Source organism: Diospyros lotus, chromosome 5 (assembly GCF_014633365.1).
Source record: "Diospyros lotus cultivar Yz01 chromosome 5, ASM1463336v1, whole genome shotgun sequence".
In the NCBI taxonomy this organism is placed as follows: domain Eukaryota; kingdom Viridiplantae; phylum Streptophyta; class Magnoliopsida; order Ericales; family Ebenaceae; genus Diospyros; species Diospyros lotus.
The window spans coordinates 36369866-36394389 of record NC_068342.1 but is presented as its reverse complement, the minus strand read 5'-3'; the positions used below and the strand labels follow the sequence as shown (position 1 = coordinate 36394389).

Genomic DNA, 24524 nt, shown 5'->3' with positions numbered 1-24524 from the left:
ATTAGAATTTATTAATTAATTAATTAATAGGAAATTAAAATAGTCTAGGATTTTTATAACATGAAATGAAAGTGCTTGTTCCTCTTTATTGCTCCACCGATGGCCTGTCCTTTCAGCCTGGTATTTGGTGGCTTGTCCTTATCGTTATGGATAATTGAAACCACTATCCATCCACAATTGCCACTTTATGCCCACCTCATTCATCATTTATCTACTACTAATTATAATTAATCACTTTACAATTAGACCCACTAATTACTTGTTTAATCCCCAAGTAAGTCGAGTGTGCAATAAGTTATAATTAAACTCAATTAATAGAAAATTACTAATTAAATTGAGATATATAATTGAATCGGATTGATAGACCTCAAATAATTGAAACTAAATTAATCGAATTTTGAGTTTTGTAATTGAATTGAAAACCAAACCGAACATAATAAAATAGGATTAGGTTGTTAGTTTGATTTGATTAATAATACTAAAAAAATCGAATCAAATAAATAAAAATTTTAAAAAAATAATCGAATTGAATCGAAATTAATAACTCAACCAAACTAAATAATCGAAAATCTTGAGGAAAATAATTAAACCAAACCACTATCGTGAAAAATCGAACCAACTGAACCTATATTACTCGAACTTGTCGGTTCGGTTCTATTCGATTAGTTTGATTTACTCGAACTCTTACTCATCCCTACCTATTACGGTCAGCCAATTCCAAAGCATGCACTATGATCATGTATTTCATCTACTTTAGGGCACAATTGACCTTAAACATCAAAATTTTAAGAGAAATTACTTAAATGAATGTAAAGATGTATGTAAAATTATTTTTCATAAATTTTGATTTTGGAAAAAAAAATAGAAACCATAATATTAGATTACCATTTGACCGTTCACGTTAATTCTAATTTCCAAAATGATAAAGGTGTATGTTCAATTTATAACTCGAAAAGGCAAGTTAACTTAGTTAATTCCTGAGTTTATTATGCGATCGCTTGAGTCTATTCTAATAGTCACGTTTCAAGTTTTAACTCATAGTGAAATTATTCTGGATCAAGATGGATCGTAAGTTTTAAAATGAGTGAGATGATTCAAGCTAAAAAATATCTATGATGGAAGACCTCTCGAATTTTTTAAGTTATAAAAAAAAAAATAACTCAGTTAATGTTGAAAACTCTATATGCAGCTGCCAGATGTGAATTACATATATATAAAAAGGAAATTATATTTTTATAAAATATTTATGTAGAAAGTTAGTAATATGGATGAAATATTTCCATAACTGTGAGGTTTTTTCTTTTTCTTTTTCTAAACCATAACTATCAGTTTGTATACATAAAATGTTATCGACCTATATAGACCTATATGGCCAAAAGAGATAAAAAAAAATTACTTAAATTAAGTATATATGAGCAATTATATTAACGAGTATTCCAAGTTATAGTAAGTTCGTGTTGTTTATTGTATCTTGTTTTTAATTTAAAATAATAAATAATTTATTAATTAATAAAATGTTTCAAATCATAATATATTTATTACTAACCAATAACAATATTTAAACATTATGATTACTTGAGAGATATATTTATTTATTTACATACACAATATAGATTTAATTATTTTTTTATTTCCTTTCCACAATTCCTACTTTTCAAATATATATATATATATATACACATACAGAATTCCCTTAAAAAAAAAAGCAAATTTCACAGTTGCTGTTGGCATTCTGGTAACACACATGTACAGCACATTAAAGTTAGGTTTAATTATGAACTTCCTTGCCAAAATTTAGCTAAGGGGCAATCTGATAATTTCAACAAGAGCCAATGCTCTTTACTGTTAACTTGATTAGATATATTAATTAAATAATTAATTAATCCACTAACTCCTTAGACTTAGTGCCCCAACAACAACAAAAGTGGTCTCTCCTCACTTTTCTCCAATGAATTTTATACTAAAAAGCATAAAGATGTGCCTTCTTTCTAATAAAATAACCAACTGGGTCTTCAGCTTATTTATCTCTCTACTCCTGCCACTACGCTTAAGTTTAATTTAATTTAATTTAATTTAATGTTCTGTGGAATATATTAATATAGAAAGGAACACACCATCATTTGTTCCATTCTCTAGTCCTGAGAGAGCAAACTAAAGAAGAGAACCAATCATTTTGAAAATCATCAAAGCAGTAGCTGATCAACAATTAATATGGGTTCCATGATGCTGCTTAAGAAGACCACTCTCCTCTTCCTCATCATTTCATCTTCACTTCTATCAACTTCATTTGCAGGTTCGTGTGTGTATATATATACATATATATCTATCTAGTTTAATGAACAAACAAACAGGAAAGAAGAGCTGGGTCGATGAATTAACTTGATCCAGTCAACTGGATTTGAATTGTTTTTCGTTCAATTTTCTTTGAGGCTTACGGTTAAACTTCTCGTGGCTTAATATTATGCTTTTCTTTGTGCATGGCATGTGCCCTTAATTACTGACTTTTTCATCTTTATTGGCATTGCTACATATACCCAAATATTCATTCAAGAATCTGAGAATATTTATAGTTCGAGATTCATACACTGAAAAAAGCAATTTATATAATACATTTCCTTCGCAGGCCGACCACTGGTTCGGAGCTTGGCCAAGGAAATGAAAGCAAAAGATAATCATGGGGTTCTCTCTCTCTCTCTCTCTCTCTCTCAAATTAATTTGATTCATTGTTCTGATTAATTTGTTTTTCCATATATATATTTATATAGGACGTGTCAGGTATGGAGGAACTGCAGCACAAGGTGCAGGAAAGGATTCTAAGAGCCAACACCAAAGACTACGGAAATTATGATCCAGCCCCTGCATCTGTGAAGCCTCCTTTCAAACTTATACCCAACTGATCATCGTCCATCGTCCATCATCCATCTTTCAGCATGTATTGGCGACTCATCTTATATATAGATACATATATATATAGATATATTATAAACTGCAGTATTAGTAGTACCCTTTACTCTATATATATGTGTGTGTGCATGCGTGCGTGCGTGTGTATATATATGTGTGATGTGTGTATGGTAACCATCGGAGAGGATGATAGAGTTTGGGAAAACCCTAGCTAGCTAGCTTTGTGGTTAAATGGCTTTCCCATAATGAAGCATATATGTACCATATATATATATATATATATATATCTGTGTGTGTGTGTGTATCTCAGTTCTTTCTCTGCATGCTACAAGAATATTATGGGATTATTATATAATATATGTTGCAGATTTACTGTGTTATTATGGGTGTGGTTAAGGTTTTGTTCATGTTTGCTCATTATATAAGTGCTGTATAGATTATATACTTGATCATGCCTCACGTATATAATTGATTATTCATCCAATAATTATATATGTTAAAAGTTGTTTAGAGTATAGGATAAGAAAATAAGTGAAAACAGTGTTTTTTGAAGACAAATGAAGTATTAAATAAAAATTGTAATCGAAAACTGTAATTAGTAAAAGTTATGGGATAAAACTGTAAGGTGGTGTTCTCTTTGTATTTCAATTTTGAGTTTTGAGTTTTGAATTCATTTTGAGTTTTGTGTTTTGAGCGTCTATTTTGAAATTTCTGAAAACGCGTTCTTTTTGTCATTCTGAAAAATTATTTCTTAAAACAGAAAACTAGAAAACGTGTTTACTTTAAAATTTTGTAAAATGCTATTTTATGATATTTTATTTAAAAAATTTCATTTAAAGTAAATTATAACAGTTATTAATAAATTATAAATCAAAAAAAAGAAATAAAAAATCAAATTTAGTATTCAAAGAATGAAGTAAAATGAAAATTAGACATCAAAATAAATTTAATATTAAAATAAAAAATGAATAGATAAAAGATAAAACAGAGAAGAAGAGGCGCAGAAAGAAGATGAAGATCAGTGAAGGGAGCCACGATTCGAACGACAGTGGTGGCTGGGGTGGTCGGTCGACGGCGGTAGGCGACGGCTGGGGTTGTCGGGCGACAGCGGTGGGCGGTGGCGAGCCCGATGGTCGGCCATTTGGCAGTTGAACAGATAGGAGACGGTGATGTTGGACGCGATGCAAGGGGAGCGACGGTGGGTGGTCGACTACCGCTCGCACGACCGGTGGTGGGCACGGTCGACGGCGGTGGTCGTGGTAGCAGTGGCGGATGCGATTAACAGCGATGGCAGATGCGGTGTTGTGTTTTCGCTTTTGCGATTTTGGGTGTTTTGGAGAGAAGTCGGAGAAGACATGAGACAGAAAATAGAGGGTCTACGAGCGATGGAGATGGCGGCTTTCGATAATGGCGAGCGAGGTCGACGGAGATGGCAGCGCGCGGTGTTTTTGGTCGAGGCTTGAGAGAGGGGAGAGAGAGGAGATGCGAGATTGGAGGAGGGGGGGCGGCGCTGTGTGAATTGTGCGTTTTCCGTGTTTGACTTTTTGGGCGTGTTTTCACAGAAAACGCCCAAAACAACAAAATGTTGTTTTGGGTTTTCTTTACAAATTTTTTCTTTGTTTTCAAAAATGCGTTTTTAAAAACAAGAAAGAGAACGTGTTTTCAGTGTTTTGAAAAACTGAAAACTCAAAACGAGTTGAAAACAGCAAAGAGAACAGGCCCTAAGTATTTTATATCTTCAGTAAGATATACACCCACTATTATAAATAGAAGGCAAAGAATAGCAAGAGAGTTGTAGAGTTCTCAATTTTCTGTTTGTAAGAGTATTCATAATTAGAGAGAAAGATTAGAGTTTGATAGCTTTGTAATATTAGGGCGAAGGTTTGGTGTATTCAGGTTTGGTGTAACTAATCATTCTTTGAATAAAGAAGACTGCTCAAGAGGGTTCAAGACTAGATGTAGGGTTGTCCAAAAAGGCAATTTGAAATGGAATAAAATATGGTATTTGTGATTTGTGTTTCTGTTTCTTGTTTGTTTTAATTCTGTTTATATTTATCATTTCTGTTGAATTCATTGAATCTGTTCTTAAGATCAAACTCATGAGTGTGTGAGATTGAGTGTGGTATAATTTCTGTCCAAGAAAACTATTCTAGTGACTTTAGGTATAAAAATATATATCACAAGATGAAATGTTGTAAATTAATGCAATAATTTTGTAAATGAGAATGTCTCAAAACAAAAAAGAGAAATACATATGTATAAGTAATAATTTAACCAATTGAATATTGAAACAATTTCTGATCAATGGAATACAGAATTAATTAACTCATCATCATGCATGTACTCTTATAAATCAAATCAAACTCAAGTCCATCGTTTCTCTCTCAAGGATTTAGAGTACAATTATCTTTTAAACCCTTCAATCTCAAAATTTTCAACTTGGAGATAACTCCCTTATTGGTAAACTTCATGCTAAAAAGACATTCAACCTCTAAATCCTATAAAGATAGTCATTGATTCAAAACTTAAGGGGTCATTGATTTCATTGCATGTTGTTAAGATATTTCATCTATAGCTAGAGACGATCTAAGAAGGGTCAGCTCAGCTCTTTCTCAAATCTATCTCGTATATTTAGATTATTTGGGGGAGAGTGAATTGAAATGACCTATAGATCTGTAGATCAGTTCTCCCCCAAATCTATTCCTGGATCTGCCTCTGTCTATAGCCATTGGGACCCTAAAACGAAAAGTTCGATTGTCAAAATTGGGCCAATTCTACCCACTTTTGCTTGATTGATCACATACATTTTGATTCTCAGGGTTTATTAAACAATGCTATTTCATTTCATTAATACTTGTATATACTCAATACTCAATTTGTTTTATCGTTAGATTATATTGTTTAGGGTTTATTTTTAGTTATTTTTTGTATATAATCACTGTATTTAGATCTTATGATATGTTATGCAACTTCTAATATCCTTCTTTTGTAATGCCTTTTATCTAGGCTCCTTTTTTTTATGATTTTATCTAAAAAAAGGAAGAAAAAAAAAAACTCATGAAATGGATGCTTAATTTGGGCCTAGCTCATGGTAATGGATGTTTAATTTGGGCTCAGTTGCAAAGCCCGCCTATTGATTTGGACTATGAATTGTTGGGCTTTTGGGCCCAAATACGAGCGATCTTTCCCAAAGACAGACCCCAACTACAAATGCTTGAAGTGTCACATCAGAAAGTAGATGGGTTGAGCAAATATTACAAAACTTCTCGTCAGCAAGATGGGTTTATTGGCGTAGGCTCCGTTTGTTTGGGGAAACTGTTTTGTTAAGGAAAAATAATTTCTTAAAATGTGTTTTTTATTGTTTAGCTGTAACTTACAAATTTTGCTAAAAAATCATTTCCGGTGTTTGGGGAGCACTTAGAAAATTATAATTTTTTTCTTATCTTCAAATTTATAGCATAAAGATTAAAAAAATAATAAATATCAAAACATAATAATATCAAATATGATCCAAACAAGTTTGCTGATAATCATTAGTTGTACAATATTAAAAGTTCAGCATACATAATCAAAAAATATGAATTTCATCAATTGTACAATATTAATAATTGTAAGTCCACAATAAGATAAGGAATATGAGTTTAAATTCAAATAACGCCATTGACAATATTAGCTCCATATGATACTAATCTCAATCTCAATCCCGATCCATAATAAAATAAGAAATATGAGTTTAAATTCAAATAACGCCATTGACAATATTAGCTCCATATGATGCTAATCTCAATCCCGATCCACACACCATCTCCCTTGATAAAATCTTGCACCCAAAGTTTTCTCAATCTATCACTCATGGCCAAAAAGGCAAAAAAACATTTGCAGTCTTTTCATAACTAAGTAATCAAAGACAATGGCAAGGGTAACTTCATCAAAATTTTCTACATTCGTCAACATTTCAAATAGAACATCAATATCAATGTTTGCTTAGCTCTCGAATTGCAATGGCCACTTCTTTTAACTTATACAATTAAGATTGAAACAGTTGTATCTTAAAATACAACTAAGATTGCAACCTTTCTTTTGGATAGATCTTTTTTTAGGGGGTGTTTGTTAACCAAGATAAGAGAGAGAAAATGTTAGATATAGGAAGCATTCCGGATATTTGGTATTTCTAACGTGTTTATTAATCTTATCTGACCATTTTCGGAAAAGGCCTCACGTGACCTCTTATCTCCCCCTTTCAAGATAAATTTATCCGACCTCCTCCCTCGGATAAATTTATCTTACTCTTTCAAGATAAGGCTGAATTACTTATCTGCCTCTTGTAAGATAATTAATGCCATTTAATGCATTTTAAAGATTTAAATTTATTAAAAAACCTTATTCATTTCATTAATTTTTAAAATTTAAATTTCTCTCTCTATATATATTTTATTTAACTCTTTTCAACTCTTTTTAAATTTATTTTTGGACATGAATTTGAAAAATAAAATATTATTTTTAATTTTAATTTTTTTGACAATTCATATTAATCATAAAATACTATTTTAATCATAAATTTGATAATATGGATATTTTGGTAAAAAAAACCTTATCTTGGTACTTATCATATGTATTAACAAACACATGAAAAGAAAAAATACAATTATTAGTGGATTCTAAAAAATTTAACAAATAGTCTGATAGAAATCTTGAAATGCTTCCCGGCCTTATCTTGATCATTCCATATCTTAATCCGAAAAGCATCACAATTTTATCTTAATACCACCTTATCTTGCTCATTTTAACAAACGCTCCCTTAGAAGATACATTAAATCATGATGTCTCTTTTGGTTTTTGTATCTCCTCTATGTTAACATTATCATACAAGAGAATAGATTGAACTTTCAACATCACATTAAGATTTATATCATTGAATGACTTGACAAAACTTCTAGTTGTCATATCCTTTCCTCCAACAATGTCATCTCATTGTATATCTCTATTTTTTTCATATACTTTTCATGATTAGGATGTGTATTTGTTAGTTTGAAAAATTATTTTTCTTAAAACAGAAAACTAAAAAAGGCGTTTATTTTGAAATTTTGAAAAAAAATATTTTATAATATTTATTCAATAAATTTGATTTAAAGTAAATTGTAAATTTGATTCAAATACTTTAAACTGTAATACAAGCGATAACTAATAATCAAACTGTATATATATAATGCATTGAAATTGCAAAGTGCTTTCTAAAGTAATTTTCGATTTGACTCAACTATTAATTCCATAATAAATTTATTTTTACTTATAAATTAAAATATGACGTTAATTTCGGGATTTATATATGTTAGAGAAAGGAATTGTAAATCACAAAGTAAGAATATTGATTTATCATATGTCATCCATTAATATAATATTATTCAGATCCAAAACAAAAACATTCAAGCACAAATGATATACTGACAGAATCCTGAAAATGTTACTGGAAAGGAAAATCAATAGAGAAAAGTCATATTACATATTCAATTTAATATTTAAAAAAAAACTTACATACATATTTTGATTCTCCTTCATTACTATTGTATAAGATTATTACAACTACGTCAAATTTATAAACCATCAAATTAAACCCTAATTCCAAAATTGAAGCCCTAATTAGAAACCCAAAAACCGATCGACAAAGGCGAGACGAGACCGCGATTCGAACGGCGACGATGGCTGGAGGCGGACAACGATGGCCATTCGGCAGCGAATCTGGGTTGTTGGTTGCGATGCAAGGGGAGTGATGAGAGGCGATCGACGACGACCGTTCAATGGATCTAAGTTGCCGGTCGCAATGCTCAGCCATTCGACGGTTGAACGACAGGGGGTGGTCGACAACGTTGATGGCAGTGGAGGACGCAATCCACAATCGAGCCTTGAAGAGAAGAAAAGAGATAAGGAAAAGTCGAACCTAGATGTTGGGAGGATGGTGCGCGTTTTGGACTCAAATAGCTTGTTTTGGCTGTAGCTAAAATGTGATGTTGGCGTTTTTTGTTTTGTGTATAAATTTTTTGTGTGTTTTAAAAAATGGATAAGTAAATCATTTTGAGTGTTTTGAAAAATTAAAAATAATCTAAAAATAATAAAAAGAATGTAGACTTATACTTTGACTTATTATTTAATTTAATCAAATCAATTATTTGCCATTACGTAGGATTACGAAACTGAATCGCCAAAGCCCAAGCCCGTTGTGACGCGCGCCTAACTTCAACTATTCGAAATCCAATCCCAAGCAATCCCTCACGTATCTTTCTACTTGTTATTGAAGACATTTCATCATCCACCCATTAACTACCCAAACTCTTGCCCCTCAGTCAAGTCAACACATTTGTTACTATCAAAAGTACGTAGTACATACACTTCATCCTCCAAGAAGTTACTTGAGCTTATTAATTAGCCTTTAAGATGGACTACAATTAATATTTTAATAATAATAATGTAATATTACAGATAAGGACAGACAATCAATCCAATTTTTAATACCAACAAGGAAAGGTGTCCTTCTTGAAGTGTGAATTAAAAAATGTGAATGTGATTGGGAAATTTTATTAAGCTTGACTTGTGAAATCAAATCATGGTGTTGGTGTTGACCCATTAATTTGTTCCTTTGATTTGAGATTATTATTCTAACCTGTCATCATTTGTTTGCAGAAATCTAATAAAACACGCAATTAGATGGATGGACATAATACATCGTCACTCACTATTAATGTACAATTTTAAATTAAAGTACGAGCAGCTTTAATTAATGAAGATAAACTTAGGTAAGTAATGTGTTGGCTGGCATTGGCATGTAATGTAGTCAACGGCAGCAGTGGTTTAACCTACCTACGTACCTCACAACTTCAATTATATTTTTGTTTTGTTTGACGAACCCATCCACGAGATGTGACTTCTACATTAGTAGCCGTGGACACCCAGCCATGCCTCTTCCCAACACGTTGCCTTAGAATAAAATAAATCCCTAAATTCAACAAACAACAATATTTAATCAATATTACTTTGTTAGGAAAAAAAATAATATCCATGTATTCAGTTGGGATTTAGGAAGACAACATAATAATAATAATAATAATAATAATTATTATTATTATTATTATTGTTGAGATATAATAATATATTTTTTTATTAAAAATATTGTCGTCAAATCGTCCGAGTCTATAAAAAAAAAATAGTCAAAGGGTGCAATAAATTCCTTGAGCAAACACTTTAATATTTAAATCAGACACTGAAGATTATAAAAATTGTATTAAAATTAGTATAAAAAATGTACATTTTTAAGAATAAGTATTTACTTATTGTGATTATCGTCCTTACGTAGTCCCCTGCCACTCGTGTCCTTGATTTCGAAAGAGGAGGTACATCGTAGACCGACATTTGGCTCTTGTCTAAATCGAATATTGAACTCTTGACCTATTGATACTAAATACAGCATATCATTTACCCGTCATTTGACTTATGCCACGGGGGTAAGTGTTTACCTATTTATAGAGGGGTATGGAGTCATCTTAATTAATCCAGAATTAAGATTATTGTAAATAACGTTTATCTTGATTTTTTTTAATTTTGTTAGAATTAGAATTCTTACAAATAACGTTTACCTTGATTTTTCCTAATTCAGGATTTTGGCATTTTGGAACCCATTAAGATTAGAATTATTACGCATGATATTTATTTCAATATTTCAAAATCTTTTTAGAATTAAAATTTTTTATGGATAATTATTTATTCTTTTTTTGAAATATTTGAAGAAATTTTCAAATATCAAAATTATCTACTTTACACATTTGTATGGGTCCCTCCCGTACTCCAAATTTACACCTTTTAGTTCAAAAAATTATTTTAAACTTTTGAGACATAATAAATAATAATAATAACATTCATGTGAAAAATTAATTTTAATCTAACGCGAAATATGGGGAGTTGTCTAATAAATTTATTATTTAATAATTATATAAAATAATATCAAAAGGCAATATAATGGGTGACTGTGTAATATTGTATTTTAGCATCAAAAAGTAAAAAAAAAAAAGGTGTTATCTACTTTTTCTTTTTCTTTTTATTTTATTTTTTGACAATCACATGGGAATGGGAATGGGAATGGGAATGGACAGTAAAGTGGTTGACATTGGATTGACATATTAGCCAACTAGCCTAATGCAAGGTAAGGTTGACATAAAAGCCAAATGGAATGGAACCACTTTCAACTGTTCATACAAATTTAAAAGTCTCCAAGAAATCGCTGTCACCTTTTGAAATTTGATATTTTTATATAAAATAAAAAAAAATAATCCAGAAATAGAAATAGACAAGTTTTTTGGGTCCAAGTGATTATATTTTTAAATATGGATGGTTTGTAAAGTAAATGTATTTTTTATTTAACCTGACATAAGAAGTTGAAATATCAAAAATATGCTATCATAAATGGATGGATGTTTATAAAAATGTCTCAAAACACCTGTGAAGGGGTCTTTTAGGATAAATTGATCACTTTTTGAAATTTTAAAATTTGTCAAATTAGTCCTTAAACTTTTAAAAATTAGTCAAGGTACTCTTAAATTGTTTATAATAGCTAATGTTAAAATATTTAAAGATTAATTAAGATTAATGATATATCTATCTCCCCCTGCTGCCTGCTGGTCGGATCATTAATAAATAAATATATATATATATTAAATAAACTAAGCAAAATAAAGGAAAGGAATCTGATGTTTAATTAAGATAATAAAATCAGGCATAAAAAGCAAAGTCGCAGAATCTTTCCAAAAATTATTTCCGTGATACCGACGTGTGACTTTAAAAGCATGGTATGCGTACTGCGCACTCCGCGTCCCACAGAAGTCACCGGCGGGCAGCGGCTCCTCCACTAACCTTTTCACCGTCGAAATAACATTAACACCCACAAGATACAAATTAAAAAAAAAAAAAAAAAAAGTAAACGAAGGCGGCCATGGTACAATGTTTAATGAAAAAGTACCAGCGGCCTGTAGCGGAAGGTACAACACTATTCAGCGTAACTTGGTTTTCGGATAACGTACAACACCTTATTCCTAATACGGTGTTCTGTTAATTTGGAGATTTATTAAATTATTACTGAAACGATTCTAACTCACCACGTGTTCCTCAACTCCGTCAAACTTAACGTTAAAGATGGAGTGAATCTCACGGAGACCCTTAGTTATCGCTTGATGTCACTTAGTCCCTCAATTAACAATTATGACTTTTCAAATTTAATTTAACGCCCCTAATAAATAAAAAATTGTCAAGTTCATTCATTACATCCCAAACAAAATGTCCTTGTATTTTACCATGTTTTGGGTATGAGTAATGCTAAGGCCTAGAAGTCATGACTGATGTGTCGCATTTTCATTGAAATATGTGTTAAGTAAAAAAAACAATGACATATAATATGTTTAGTTTTTTATAATGAGGAGACGTAACATAACTAATGACATCTCATTAGTTATGACTCCTAACATTATTCTTTGGATATTTAGTTAAGATGCAAAATTAATTGAGTGTTTCTCGATAAGTTATAAACACAAGTGTTCATAAATCTTAAATTTAAATAATTTGATTGAATTGATATTGACTCGAGTATAAATTTAAACTCTTGAATTTGAACATTGACTCAAATTAACGCATGTAAAAATCTTTCAAATTTTTCACCTTATCAAACTTGTAGCACGTTTTTATTTTTCTTTTAATATCTTATCTTAGTCTTTCAATTTATAAATCTCTTTCCAATTGATCTCGCACTTTGTCGGCTAAAAAATTTTAAAGATATCTATCTCGATCTCTCAATTTAACTTTTTTTAGTATGTCATAATCTAAATATCCTCTCAATATATCACTTTGTTGCAGTTTTACCTCTCACTTTCTTAATTTAAATCCATATATACATTTTCACCCATCAATTTCTAGTAGTTGGGATACTATTGTATGATTGAAGTTTTAAACCATTGTTTTATGGTTGATTGGCTATTAATTTCAGGGTAAATTTCTTTACGACCTTATATAGATTATATTATTTTTACGGAGACATCTGTAATTTAAATTAAGCATTTGAGAGTTTTGTAATTTTTTTCTTATTAAATAGCCAGTTCCATTAGGTCAAGTTATTGAGGCCATTAAAAATAAGATAAGTTTCACTTGAATCTTATGTAGTTTAGATTTATTTTTACGTGAACTCCTTGTAATTTAAATTTTTAACATTTAAAAATTAATAAAAGTGACTTCATCTTAAAAGAAATTTATTTATAGCTTAACGTATTACTATTTGCTTATTTATTAATTTGGTCTGGGCGATGGCCTTAATGGTTTGCAAATGACTTGCTCAATGTGTTTCTTTAGGTGTTAGTTTATAGTTTGTCATAACATTTTTTACTTTTCACAAATCTTTTACATGATGTTTGTGGGGAATGTAAGGTTTTTAATTATGTGATTGGATGATTTTAATAGAGTTAAATTGATTTTATTTGTACTATAATTGTATCAATTTTGAGTCTAAAGTTACAATTTAATTATCATTAAATTGAGTTTAAGTCATAATTCAGTCAATTATAAAATGATTTAATAAACCAAATCAAATAACCAAGTTTATATGTTTATATATAATTGAATTGAATGAAAATTTTATAAGAACTGATTTAACCATATTACTAGAAATAAAAAATGGATTAAATTAATCAAAATAGACAATATTAATTTTTTTTTTTTTTGTAGTAAGTAAGAGTATAATAAGAAAAAAAACTAAATCGTCTACAGTTTACACTAAGGTATCCCTTGTGTAAACACCAAAACAAAAAAAAAATCATTCTAACACAATGCTAACTTAACAATGTATTCACAAAAAATATGTAGAAGGCTAGCACTATCAAATTAGATTAGTAATAATTGAACCTATCGCACTAGAACCTTTTTTCGCTTGTTCAAGGGCATTATTCTTCTTCTCCCCCTTCTTCAATTGGGGCTTGGATTTCACATGAACATACTAAGAGTTGATTAGATGCAAAGTCATGATCCTCTACCAAACTTATTTTGCCCTTGTTTTTTACATCCATCTATGTTTAATCATGACATCCTCTTTTCTAGAAAGATTCAATTCCCCATAAGGCAAAATATCCATATTTTCTTCCATGAGATAACTAAATCAATTTTCCATCAATGATCTTGTTATGGGTATTTTTTGGACCATTTCTTATGGGCTGGACTCGACCCAACAGACCGGCCTAATCTCCTAAAGCCCAATAAGTCCAAGCTCGAGCTCGTCAGAACAAGGTCACACGTCGTTGAGACCTGAGCTTAGATCCCGGAACCAGGCGAGCTCCCAACGATGCTTTCAGTTCGTTAGCTTAACTAAGCGAGTTCCCAGCAATACTTCCAGCTCGCTGACCTAATTGTTCAGTTCGCATAACAACAAAGACCGTGGAACAACTAGAGGGAGAGACTCACCTACTTTATCTAAGGCAAACCAGATCCTTGGTAATACGGAACTCATTCCCAATTTTATGGAATTAATAAAAACACTTTGTCCCTCGTGACATTATCCTTCTATTTATAAATTTTGTAAAAAATGTAAACACCCCACACTATAAATAGGGATCAAAAACACCATTATAAAAGGATGAAAAACAATAATATACTGTTACTCTATTGGAATAATTAGAGAACAGTCGTGGACTAGACATCATTCTAGCCGAACCACGTTAAAACTTTACTCTATTCGATTTATTATTTATTCATCTTCTTTGCATTTGTGCTCATTTTTCTCATTGCGGGCCTACGAATTACATTTGACTAACTTCGAGCGTCAACAGATCCTATCTCATTTGGCTTGATAGAAATAGTCTTAGACCTATTTTCAACAATCTCAACTAATGGCACATGAGATGAGTTTTACCTATTATTATTTGAATATTTTTGAACTTCATTCCTCTGAACAACTTCAACACCCTTCTCTTTATTATTCACAAGACCAGGCTTGTCCTTAGGGTTTGTTTTTCTTATTTTAAATCGGACAAGGATTTTTAGAGCATCTTGATAAACTATGGCCAAAAACAGGACAGTAGGTACACACAGAAGACATCTATTAATATTCTACTGGTAAACAAGCAACCTTTGGATCACTCGTGAATTCATCCAATCCCTGATCTAATTCAATATATTTGGGAAAATATGAAGAAACATGAATATCCACACATACACAAGCATATCTCAACCTAGTTTTGTCCTCCATTATTGGGTCAGCATGAAGTCGTTTTCCCAATCCACTAGCATTAATTGGGATACCCTTAACTGACCATTCTCCCAAAAGCACATTATAAATTTTGACCCACATTAGAATAGATGCATGAGAATCCCATGTAATTAAGAATCATCCCATGTTCACAACTTCTCAAAATTAAAGACTTACTTGCAAAGTGCCATGGTTTTGCATCACATACACCCAACATATGGTCATACGTATCAAACCAAAATAAATAAAAACCACAATTGTTAGAGATTATCTTAATGAGCCCATAGCACTTCCAAAGCTTCATAGCAATAGACTAAACCATTGGAAACAACAATCTTTTTTCAATAAAGTAGCCAACTCGTATAATCATCCAATAAGTCATATATTCTCTTCAAGAACATCTCACGACAACTTTACTTTTGGAATGCCATTCTCCAAACTCTGAGGAGGGGGGTATACTCAAGTTTGATTGGAATACAAGGACCACTTGAATCCAAAATACTTGCCTAAGATGGTTTTGAGCCAACTCTTTTATCTAACCCATTACCTTAACCTTGAATATCCCTCTCCTTACACTTCAAATTTAATTTACCATGTCCATTACTTGGTCGATCAATTGAACTAGGCAGTTATTTACTTACCCCATTCATACCATTAACCGGACTATTGTCTCTAAGAACTTGAGTAGCCGAAAATTGTTCATAGTTACAATCTTCTTGTATTGATTAGCCATAATGTCTTTTGCATCACGATTACTAGATCGATTAACTTGAAAGGTAATACGAGTAGGACCATCTTCTACTTGAGTAACTAGACTAGCATCCCCAATTGCATTCATTTGACTCTCAAGCACAAAATCCAGTTGATTTTCATCATCTTTCGCCAAATCTGCCCATCTTAACCGCATTCAACCTTGATTTCCTTGCCTAGCCATCAAACTGCCTCTCAACAGTCTTGATTGCCTACCCCCACGATCTAAGTTTGCAACCAGAGATAACGGTATTGCCATACCTAATAAGCCATTTTCTTGTTGACATACATCATCGTCCCTCGACAAATTTAAGTAATCGAAAATAAGGTTTACCACCCTCATAATCAATTCCCAAGAAATCGACATGTTTTTATCACCTTCATTTGACGAACCTTGACAATCAAAAACATGAACACAATCTCTCATTCCCATTCGAGAGTCTTGATATTGATCATCATAAGAACCCAATTGAAAATTTTCCAATGAGATCAACTTCGCCCTATTACCTGATGCCATCTCCTAATCACTGAAACCTGAAGAAAATTCAATACTCGGCTTCTCTCCCGAATAGATTCCATCATATTCAACCAATCATTCCTTATCAAGAATGTGACTTCACCGCCTGGACTTATTCGAACTTGTCAAATCATTGAATAAACATGTCGTCTTTCATCTGGCAATGACTACATTCGTGGATCTGCCAACAAGACTTGCCACCATTAATTCTTGTTGCAACATCATCTCAACCTGATCATCTCAATTTATCTGTGTTTTACAAGAAATTTTAGGATCGCACTAAAAGTTTTCATTTTGCTTCTGCCATGACAAATTTTTCTTTTTAGAAGCCTTTAACGAAGATGATAATGGCAGAAATGTCACATAACGTTATGACCCTTTTAACCCAACAACTTTAACCACCGATTTGGACCGCGCCTAAGCCTTAAACTCACAAATCGTATTTTTCACCATTCGGGCACGACCCCTAATTGTCAATCTTGTCAACGAATCTCGTTGGGAGTTCATCAAGAATCGGGATCACCGCGAAATCACCAAATTGCCTTGGAGCTATCAAGGCATTTTGATACGTGGGACTAGTATAATAGATATTAACTTAGGTTTAAAGTAGAGAAAATTTTGAACATAACCTAAAATTTAATAGTATTTTTTTGTAAAATAAAAAAATATTTCAGTCAAAACAACTAAAAACCTAAAATTTAATAGTATTTTTTTGTAAAATAAAAAAATATTTCAGTCAAAACAACTAAAAATCAAATTTTCAAAAAGTGATTTGTTTTGCCAAAATCAAATTAAACCAAATTTCATAAAAAGTCAAATTGAATAAACTAAAATAATAATTAATTCAGTTCAAAAATTAAAAATTTAACCGAATAATGCTCCGTCCAACCATCTCGGTTGGTTTTAAGTCATGTGGAAAGATGGTTGGGGTCTCCGTGTAATTAAGTTGAAAATGCCCAACAGACAGTGACGGCGTCACTAGAAGCGTCTTCCCTCTCCCTCTTCTTCTCCTTCTCCAATCGGAAGAAGAATCGGAGCTCTCCTCTCTCTCCTCTCTCTCTCTCTCTCTCTCTCTCTCTTTATATATATATATATATATCTGAACCAGAGTGCATCAAATCTTTACTCTCCTCCTCTCTATTCTGTGGCGGCCTTCGCGATAGAAAGGTACGTTTCGATCACCCCAGTAGGTGCGATGACGACATACATCTTAATTGGAGAGATAAATATGGAAATCATGAGCCTCTCGAGTGAGAATTATTGGATTAATATTGTGTTTTCCTTTTTTATTGATTGAATATGATTATTGCTGTTTGTTCCCTCTGGTTTCGGATCTCTCTGGCCTCCCTTCTGCTTGATCCTTCTCAAATTTAGGGTTTTTTTGGGACTCAGTCCCCCTGCAAAATCGTACCTGAATTGTACTCCAGCAGGTTGTGTGCCCTTCGCCAGTATATTTCCGTTCATTTCTATTGATTTTGTTGCTTTTCTTGCGTGTTCACAATATTTTTCATCTGAGTTGCCTGAATTGGTTGTGATCGTCGAGATAGAACTTTTTTATGTAATACTTTGGGTGGGTAGGAATTTTTTGCTTTTTTGGAACGGTAGGCTGGTAATTCGATCTCATTATTGTTCTTGACTTAAGAATTTATGCGGAGGTTTTTTTGTTCTATATCTAAATTATTCTGCGTGGCTAGGTTGGAAAAGTTGAATTCCATTAGACATGGGTAGCAGAAGCAGTTGTTTTTCATGCTACGGTAAATTTATTTGTTATACTGTATGGGTTGAGTTTGGCCTTTGTATTGTGTGCTTTGTTATTGTGTTTGATTTTTTCACGGGATTGATCTTCGTAAGTTTTCTAGATAAAGTTTGGTAACAGGCTGAGGCTCTAATTCTTGTCTGTTATTCAGTCAGAATAAAGAAAAGGAAATATCAGAACTGTTTAAACATTTTTCTCACATTGTTTATCATTACTGTATCTGGAAATGACCAGAGGGTAAACATTTCTGAATGCCTAGAGAGTCATGTTTCAATCAAGATTCTTATTAATTTTTGGATTTGTGGTAGAAGCATGTTATATTGCATTGGATGTTTGACATCTTTTACTATCTAAGATAGTTGTTGGGCTTTAAAATAATCACTACGATGCCTCTTTTAGTATCAATACACATTTCTGCTAGTAATATTAGCTGTAGTTTTTGTTCAGCAATCTACGGACATGTCTGATTAGTTAACTTCTTTTATTTTAATTTCAGAGGATAACTGGGGTTCTGCATACAATTTAACTCACATACCAGTGGAACCTATAGTTGTTTTTAAGTTGATATATGCGGTCTATGTGAGGATGGGGGCTGCTTGTTGCGTGGCTGCTAGAGACAGAACTATTACAAATGGACCAAGTAGTGAAGTTTTACAAAGAAATGTTAGATACTCACCATCATGGAGCTTTAGGTGGGATAACCGAGGCCGAGTAGCTGGAGAAGACACTTCTCTGAATTGGCTTTCTGATGGAATCAGCAGGAATGATGGCCTGGACAGTAAATCTGGAAGAACAGTACAAACTACATATGCATCAGAGGAAGGAAGTCCATTGGACAGTTCCCGGACACTGACATGGCAGAAGTCCCCAGTCTCTGAAGGAAATGCTGGAAGTTTAGTTCTTCATTCTCCAGGTAAATCTCTATATAGAAGATTCTATATTTTTTGTTGCATCTCTTGTAATTTTGGCAGTCATGTTTTAGAAAAGAAAAAATGTGTAAAAAGACAAGAAAGAAAGAAAGAATTCTGAGTGCATTATTCCTGGGTTGATCTGTTGGATATGAATTTTCTTCTGAGCTACATGGCAGGATGAGCCATATGGAAGAAATTGACCCAGGTACTGACTATTAAATGAAATAGCAAAGGTATTTTGCAGCAAAAGCCTAGAATATAAGCAGCATTGGTGGATTTACTAAACTGAAGAAAGATCTATATAGGCAAGATAACAACTTCATCAAATTAAAGGTGAAGAGAATGACGTATGGGATCTCCCTAAAATTGTTCATGTAATAACCTTTTCTCTAGATTTTATGTTAGTGTTTGCTAATGTATATTGACTTGGAATACCATACATACTTTTGGAATGCCCCTGGTTTTAATTTTGAGCTGCAGAAGTGTAGTGCCCTTCCCTCTCTTGCTCAACTAATCACCACTAGAGAATTTTAGGTCCCTCTTTAGCTTCATATTTGATGCAGCGGAACCAGTTAACCTTCTTTAAAGAGTCAGCTATCCAGTTGTTATTTGGTATTGACAAGTAATATTATCATTTTGTTCACTGCAAAGTCTCCTAATTATTTCCTTCTCCTTAGCCATATCTTGGCCATATTCATGATCAGAGAGGTAATAACCAGCAACAAATAACAATCACAAACTTTAATCTCACAAGGTGAGAGGTTATATGAATGCTAGATCTCCAATCATCTCTTTCTATGACTATATCCTCTATAAGTCCATTATATCCTATGTTAAGTCTTAAGGGTTTTCCACCGAGTGTTCTTTGCTCTTCCTCTCACTATATTGTTTTGGAGAGAGAATAAACATTGTAAGATAACATGACCTTTTAAATAAAGGGTAGATCTGCATGATTGACTTGTGTAATAAAAAAAATGTTGGCATGATTTCGCATTATTTGATGAATGAAATTATATGATTGGCCTGAAACATTGTGACTAAATATCTGTGTCAGCGTTAAGGGGGAAACACATGGTAGAAAAAGTTTGAAAGAGCCAAGCTTATTTCCTCAAATAATCCCAAAATTGGTTAGGGATCAAAACGCACTGTGGTTGATGACAATTGAAAAATTATTAAGTATACAAGTCTCTATAATGGGGAGCAAAAGAGGCCATGTTTGCCTTTTATCTTCTAATGCACTTATTATTATCTTTGAATTTGTTGCAATAACTACCCCCCCCCCCCCCCAACAACAACCTCCCCTAACCCAAAAAATAAAAAATAAATAAAAATCTGCTAATTGTAAAACAGTAAAACTGTCTATGTGCTAGATATTGTGTCAAGCTATCAATATTAGAATGTAGTTTAGCTGTGCTTATGCTACAGTATTTAATAAATTGTATAAAGGGCTTGACAAGTAAGAAGTATGGAGTGGAATGCAAGAATTGCTTTAGTATGGCCATGCCCTCTTCATGATGTTAGTTGCAGGAATTTATAGGAAATGAAGTCTGCCAAATTTTGCTTGAATAACATTTATTCCTTTGCAAGCTATGTTCATGTGGTGAAAAATTCACCATTCATTTCCTTATCTGTGTTGTAATTTATTTATCTACTGTTGTTGATATTTGGGGTTAGCTGCTGAGGGTTCAGGTAGTTTGATACTTGTGTCAGTTTAGTGTTACCTCAAGGAAAACTAGCTTCTGTCCCATTGAATTTATGTAATTGATCTGATGAAGAGCAATGGCAGTGTTAAAAAACACATAGGCTTCATTTGAAAACGCTACCCATTCTGGAAATTCCATTCCATTTCACCCTAAACTGAAACAGACAAAATGGCTGCACCATTTGATGTGGTGTTGCCATCCCGAAAACCCAAAATCATTCCAAAAGTTTTCCAACATTTAGGAAAGGGTTACGTTGTGCCGTTTCTATTTCAGCCAAGCCAAGACAAAACCCCTTCCTCCTTCAAGCATCTCTTCTGCTGTGAGGCTCCCCCTCGCACTGCAGATCTGCTCCAACTGCCATTGTTGCTGGTCCTCCCTCCCTCCCTCTCTCTCCATATATACATGTGTGTGTGTGTGTACAGACTCTTAAAAAAGAACATGGTGATGCTGCTAAAAGAACACAAAGATCCCAGATCAGAGGTCACTGAACCCAAGTAAGCTTCAGCAACCCTCATCTGGTCTGTGTGTGTGTGTGTTTGTGTTCGTATTCTGCAAAACAAAAAAATGATGACTCGAGATCTGTGGTCGCCGAACCCATATCTGAGTTTAGCAAGCTCCAATTTGGTCTCTCTCTCTCTCTCTCTCTCTCTCTCTCTCTCTCTCTCTCTCTGTATATACATTATACATACACTTCCCAGAGGTTAAAGAAAATAAGTAGTATTTCTGATTTTTTTATTTTCCCAAATTGTCTCATATTTTGTTTAATTTATTTTTTCTATTTTTTCTGAATTTTTAGGTTTAACAAACTAAAAAAAAATTCTATCATGTTTTTTTTTTTTAAAAAAAAATTTGAACACGAAAGAAGAAAATCAAACACCTTTTTCAAATCTTCTTTCCAATTTTTTAACACTTGACAACTAATTCAAACATGTTCAGTTTCCGCTTTTTCTAACTCAAATGAACAGAACACAAATGGAATGTAAACAAATGTGGAAAAACTGACAGCATTTTCAAACAGCCCTTTAATATTTCAAGGTTGCAAGTTAATTGGAGGGAAGGCATGGTGGGAAGATTTTTACAGTTGAAGACATGGTGGGGTACTTCATTTCACACCTCAGCAATTAGCTGCTAAGCATCAGAGTTTTCAGCCCATTTTAATTTCTCAAAATGTTTGCTAGTTATGTGGAAAAGCCTTAGTTATAATTTATTGTCCAATTGTTGGTTTGTCCCCGACTGCCTGTTAAAAAAAAATTAAAAAAAGCAGGAATAGAAAAGTGAAAAAAGAGTTGATTTAGCATTGAATCACTAAAGATAAAAATTTCTTTAGCCCTGAAGTAATCTGAAAATCAGTATGAAATTTAAAGACGAGCATTGATAGAGCTGTTCTAATCTCTCCCCTCCCACACACACACACATGATGATGCTAGAATTGGGAGTCATTATCTTTAAAAGATGTTAAGTTGTGTTACACTAGGAGAACAGTTCATAAGATCTTTTTTTCCTTGTAAATTGTGCCTCACATACTTGGTATAACCATCTCATTTCTGTCAGAGAATTTTTATATTGGAAATGAGAGATTGGAAGAGGAGAATTATGAGTCTTCTTGCTGCTTTGTTTTCTTTGAGAGCATACACCTATTATCCGGTCTGTATTCTGGGAGCAGTGAGACAGGTGGCCTGATGACTGATGAGGGCTAGGCCTTGATGGCTTTTTTGCCAATTTGATTGTTGATTATCTGTCCACCTAGTGGGATTAAGGCTTGTGATTGTTGTATTATTGGTTTTGCCAGTTTGATTATCTGGCTTTGATATCCAATGCATTAGCAGTTCCTTTTGCTGTCTCGAATCTGATATTTTTCTACTTTTGTTACAGAACAACCAAATTCTGGAAATTTCTCAACAGAGGTATGTGGAAAAGCTCGGTGTTTTATAACAGGTCTTATTGTCACATAGATACATTAGGGTCTCCATAATTTGGGGGTGTAAGTCTCTTTTCCTTCTTGTCAAGTCATTTTTCTTTTCTGTATACATTTTAGGTGAAAGCGTCAACAGAATCCCTTGCAGCCTCAGATCCATCTCCTGCAAAATTGTCACCTTCAGTCCATTCAATTTCATCATTATCTGCATCCCCTTTATCATCCAAAAGCCACCTCCTCCCTGCTAATTCAGTGCCGTCACGATGGTCCTATTGTTCCCCAAGACATCAGATGTTTCGGCAAGTATCAGATAGCCGGATTACAGGACACAAGTCACCAAACTTTTCTATTTCTGAAGAAACATCTTACTTACACCCTGGATGGAGCAATGAATCAACCAGGGGTTCCAATGGTGGGTCTTCAGACAGTTGGTCCATACCTGCCTTATCTGAGTTAATGGCATCTTCTCACCAGGGAAGTTGGTCTTTTGATAGTGAGTCCTTGGCCTTCAACCGTGAGAAGATGACTAGATCCAGTAGTCGGCTCTCATCATCTCAATCTATTGATGTGCAAACTTGTGGAGTTTGCTCAAAGCTCTTAACTGAGAAATCCTCATGGGCTACCCAGAAAATTATTGCTACTAATGAGCTTGCTGTGGTTGCCGTTCTAATTTGTGGGCATGTTTACCATGCTGAATGCTTGGAGAATATGACACCTGAAGTCAACAAGTACGACCCCGATTGCCCAGTATGTACTTTTGGGGAGAAGCAGGTCCTGAAGTCGTCTGAAAAAGCATTAAGAGCAGAAATGGATTCTAAGGCCAGAAACAAGAGATCAAGGAACCGGATTGTGAACAGTAATTTCAATGACGTTTCTGTTGTATTTGATCATCAGAAGAGTGGCAGACTTGAGGGGAAAGGTCCCAAGACAATCTCAAGTTCCAGCGTGAAGAACTCGTTTGGGAAGCCTTTCTTGAGGCGACACTTCTCATTTGGGTCAAGAGGGACTACTAGATCCTTGTTAGAAAATCACTCTACTCGAAAGAAGGGGTTTTTCTGGTCAAAGTCCAGCAAGTAGGCTCTGTATGGCTTTTTAAATATATAGGTGAACACCTCTTGCATATTTTGTTGGTATCTTGATTAGTTCCATTGAGGTTTATAGGAAGTTTAAGAAATCATTGCTCTGAGCTTTACATGCTCTTCTGCTCAATGAGTTTAGACTCATATTGTTTAGTTTTCTGTCTACAGGTTGTTCTGCCATTGATCTCTTCACATAAATCTGGTTGGCCTGTGAGCTATGAAGGAAGCAAAGGACCACGCTGGTGGTTCTTGTTAATAATTCTCTCTCCCTCATGGCCTGCAACATCAAGCAACAATTCTTGGCTTCTAAAATGTACACTGTACAGGAGAGAAAGAATGCATACAAAGGAAAAAGAATGATATAAGTATGTTTGAGGAAGAAGGGAAATGAATGATTTGACTCTTTTGTACATTTTTTTTTATAATTCTTCTTTTGCATGGATTAGTTCATTATGTTATCCTGAAAAATTGTTGTATGATTCATAATAGTAGTAGTAGCTGGTTCTGATTGCAAGGAAAAGGTCGCTGTGGCTGTGGACTCTGGTGCCCACTCTTTTTGAGGGCTTTTTAACTATTACTATAGTTGTGTAATCAGAACATCCAGGAACTTGGCTTGCCTGGTAGCTACCTCTACCTGATAGTCAAGTTGTTTATGGATACATATACCGATTGAACATTGTATATGCATATACTTATATTGCTGATTTGTATCTTTCCTATTTGCTCT

At 33.2% G+C, this 24524-nt stretch overlaps 2 protein-coding genes across 2 annotated transcripts; both read left to right on the top strand.

Annotated features, from left to right (window-relative positions):
* Positions 1-2121: 2121 nt before the first annotated feature.
* Positions 2122-3284, top strand: LOC127801316 (protein CASPARIAN STRIP INTEGRITY FACTOR 1-like). Its single transcript, XM_052336303.1, has 3 exons — positions 2122-2293; positions 2624-2679; positions 2766-3284. Exons 1-3 carry the CDS (start codon positions 2212-2214, stop codon positions 2895-2897), a joined length of 270 nt encoding a protein of 89 aa, XP_052192263.1. The 5' UTR covers positions 2122-2211; the 3' UTR covers positions 2898-3284.
* A 14156-nt stretch (positions 3285-17440) lies between these two features.
* On the top strand, positions 17441-24516 carry LOC127802523 (uncharacterized). The gene is made up of 5 exons (XM_052338364.1): positions 17441-17600; positions 18686-19102; positions 22676-22707; positions 22839-23822; positions 23966-24516. The coding sequence occupies exons 2-4, from the start codon at positions 18775-18777 to the stop codon at positions 23793-23795; spliced, it is 1317 nt and encodes a 438-aa protein (XP_052194324.1). The 5' UTR covers positions 17441-17600; positions 18686-18774; the 3' UTR covers positions 23796-23822; positions 23966-24516.
* The last annotated feature ends 8 nt before the right edge of the window (positions 24517-24524 follow it).

What these genes read in the sequence shown, in the direction of transcription:
- LOC127801316 (XM_052336303.1), top strand. Translation starts at nt 2,212, where the DNA reads ATGGGTTCCATGATGCTGCTTAAGAAGACCACTCTCCTCTTCCTCATC. An exon ending in TCTATCAACTTCATTTGCAG is followed by an intron (nt 2,294 to 2,623) that starts GTTCGTGTGTGT and finishes TTTCCTTCGCAG; the next exon opens with GCCGACCACTGGTTCGGAGC. An exon ending in AAGCAAAAGATAATCATGGG is followed by an intron (nt 2,680 to 2,765) that starts GTTCTCTCTCTC and finishes ATATTTATATAG; the next exon opens with GACGTGTCAGGTATGGAGGA.
- LOC127802523 (XM_052338364.1), top strand. Translation starts at nt 18,775, where the DNA reads ATGGGGGCTGCTTGTTGCGTGGCTGCTAGAGACAGAACTATTACAAAT. An exon ending in TTTAGTTCTTCATTCTCCAG is followed by an intron (nt 19,103 to 22,675) that starts GTAAATCTCTAT and finishes CTTTTGTTACAG; the next exon opens with AACAACCAAATTCTGGAAAT. An exon ending in CTGGAAATTTCTCAACAGAG is followed by an intron (nt 22,708 to 22,838) that starts GTATGTGGAAAA and finishes TATACATTTTAG; the next exon opens with GTGAAAGCGTCAACAGAATC.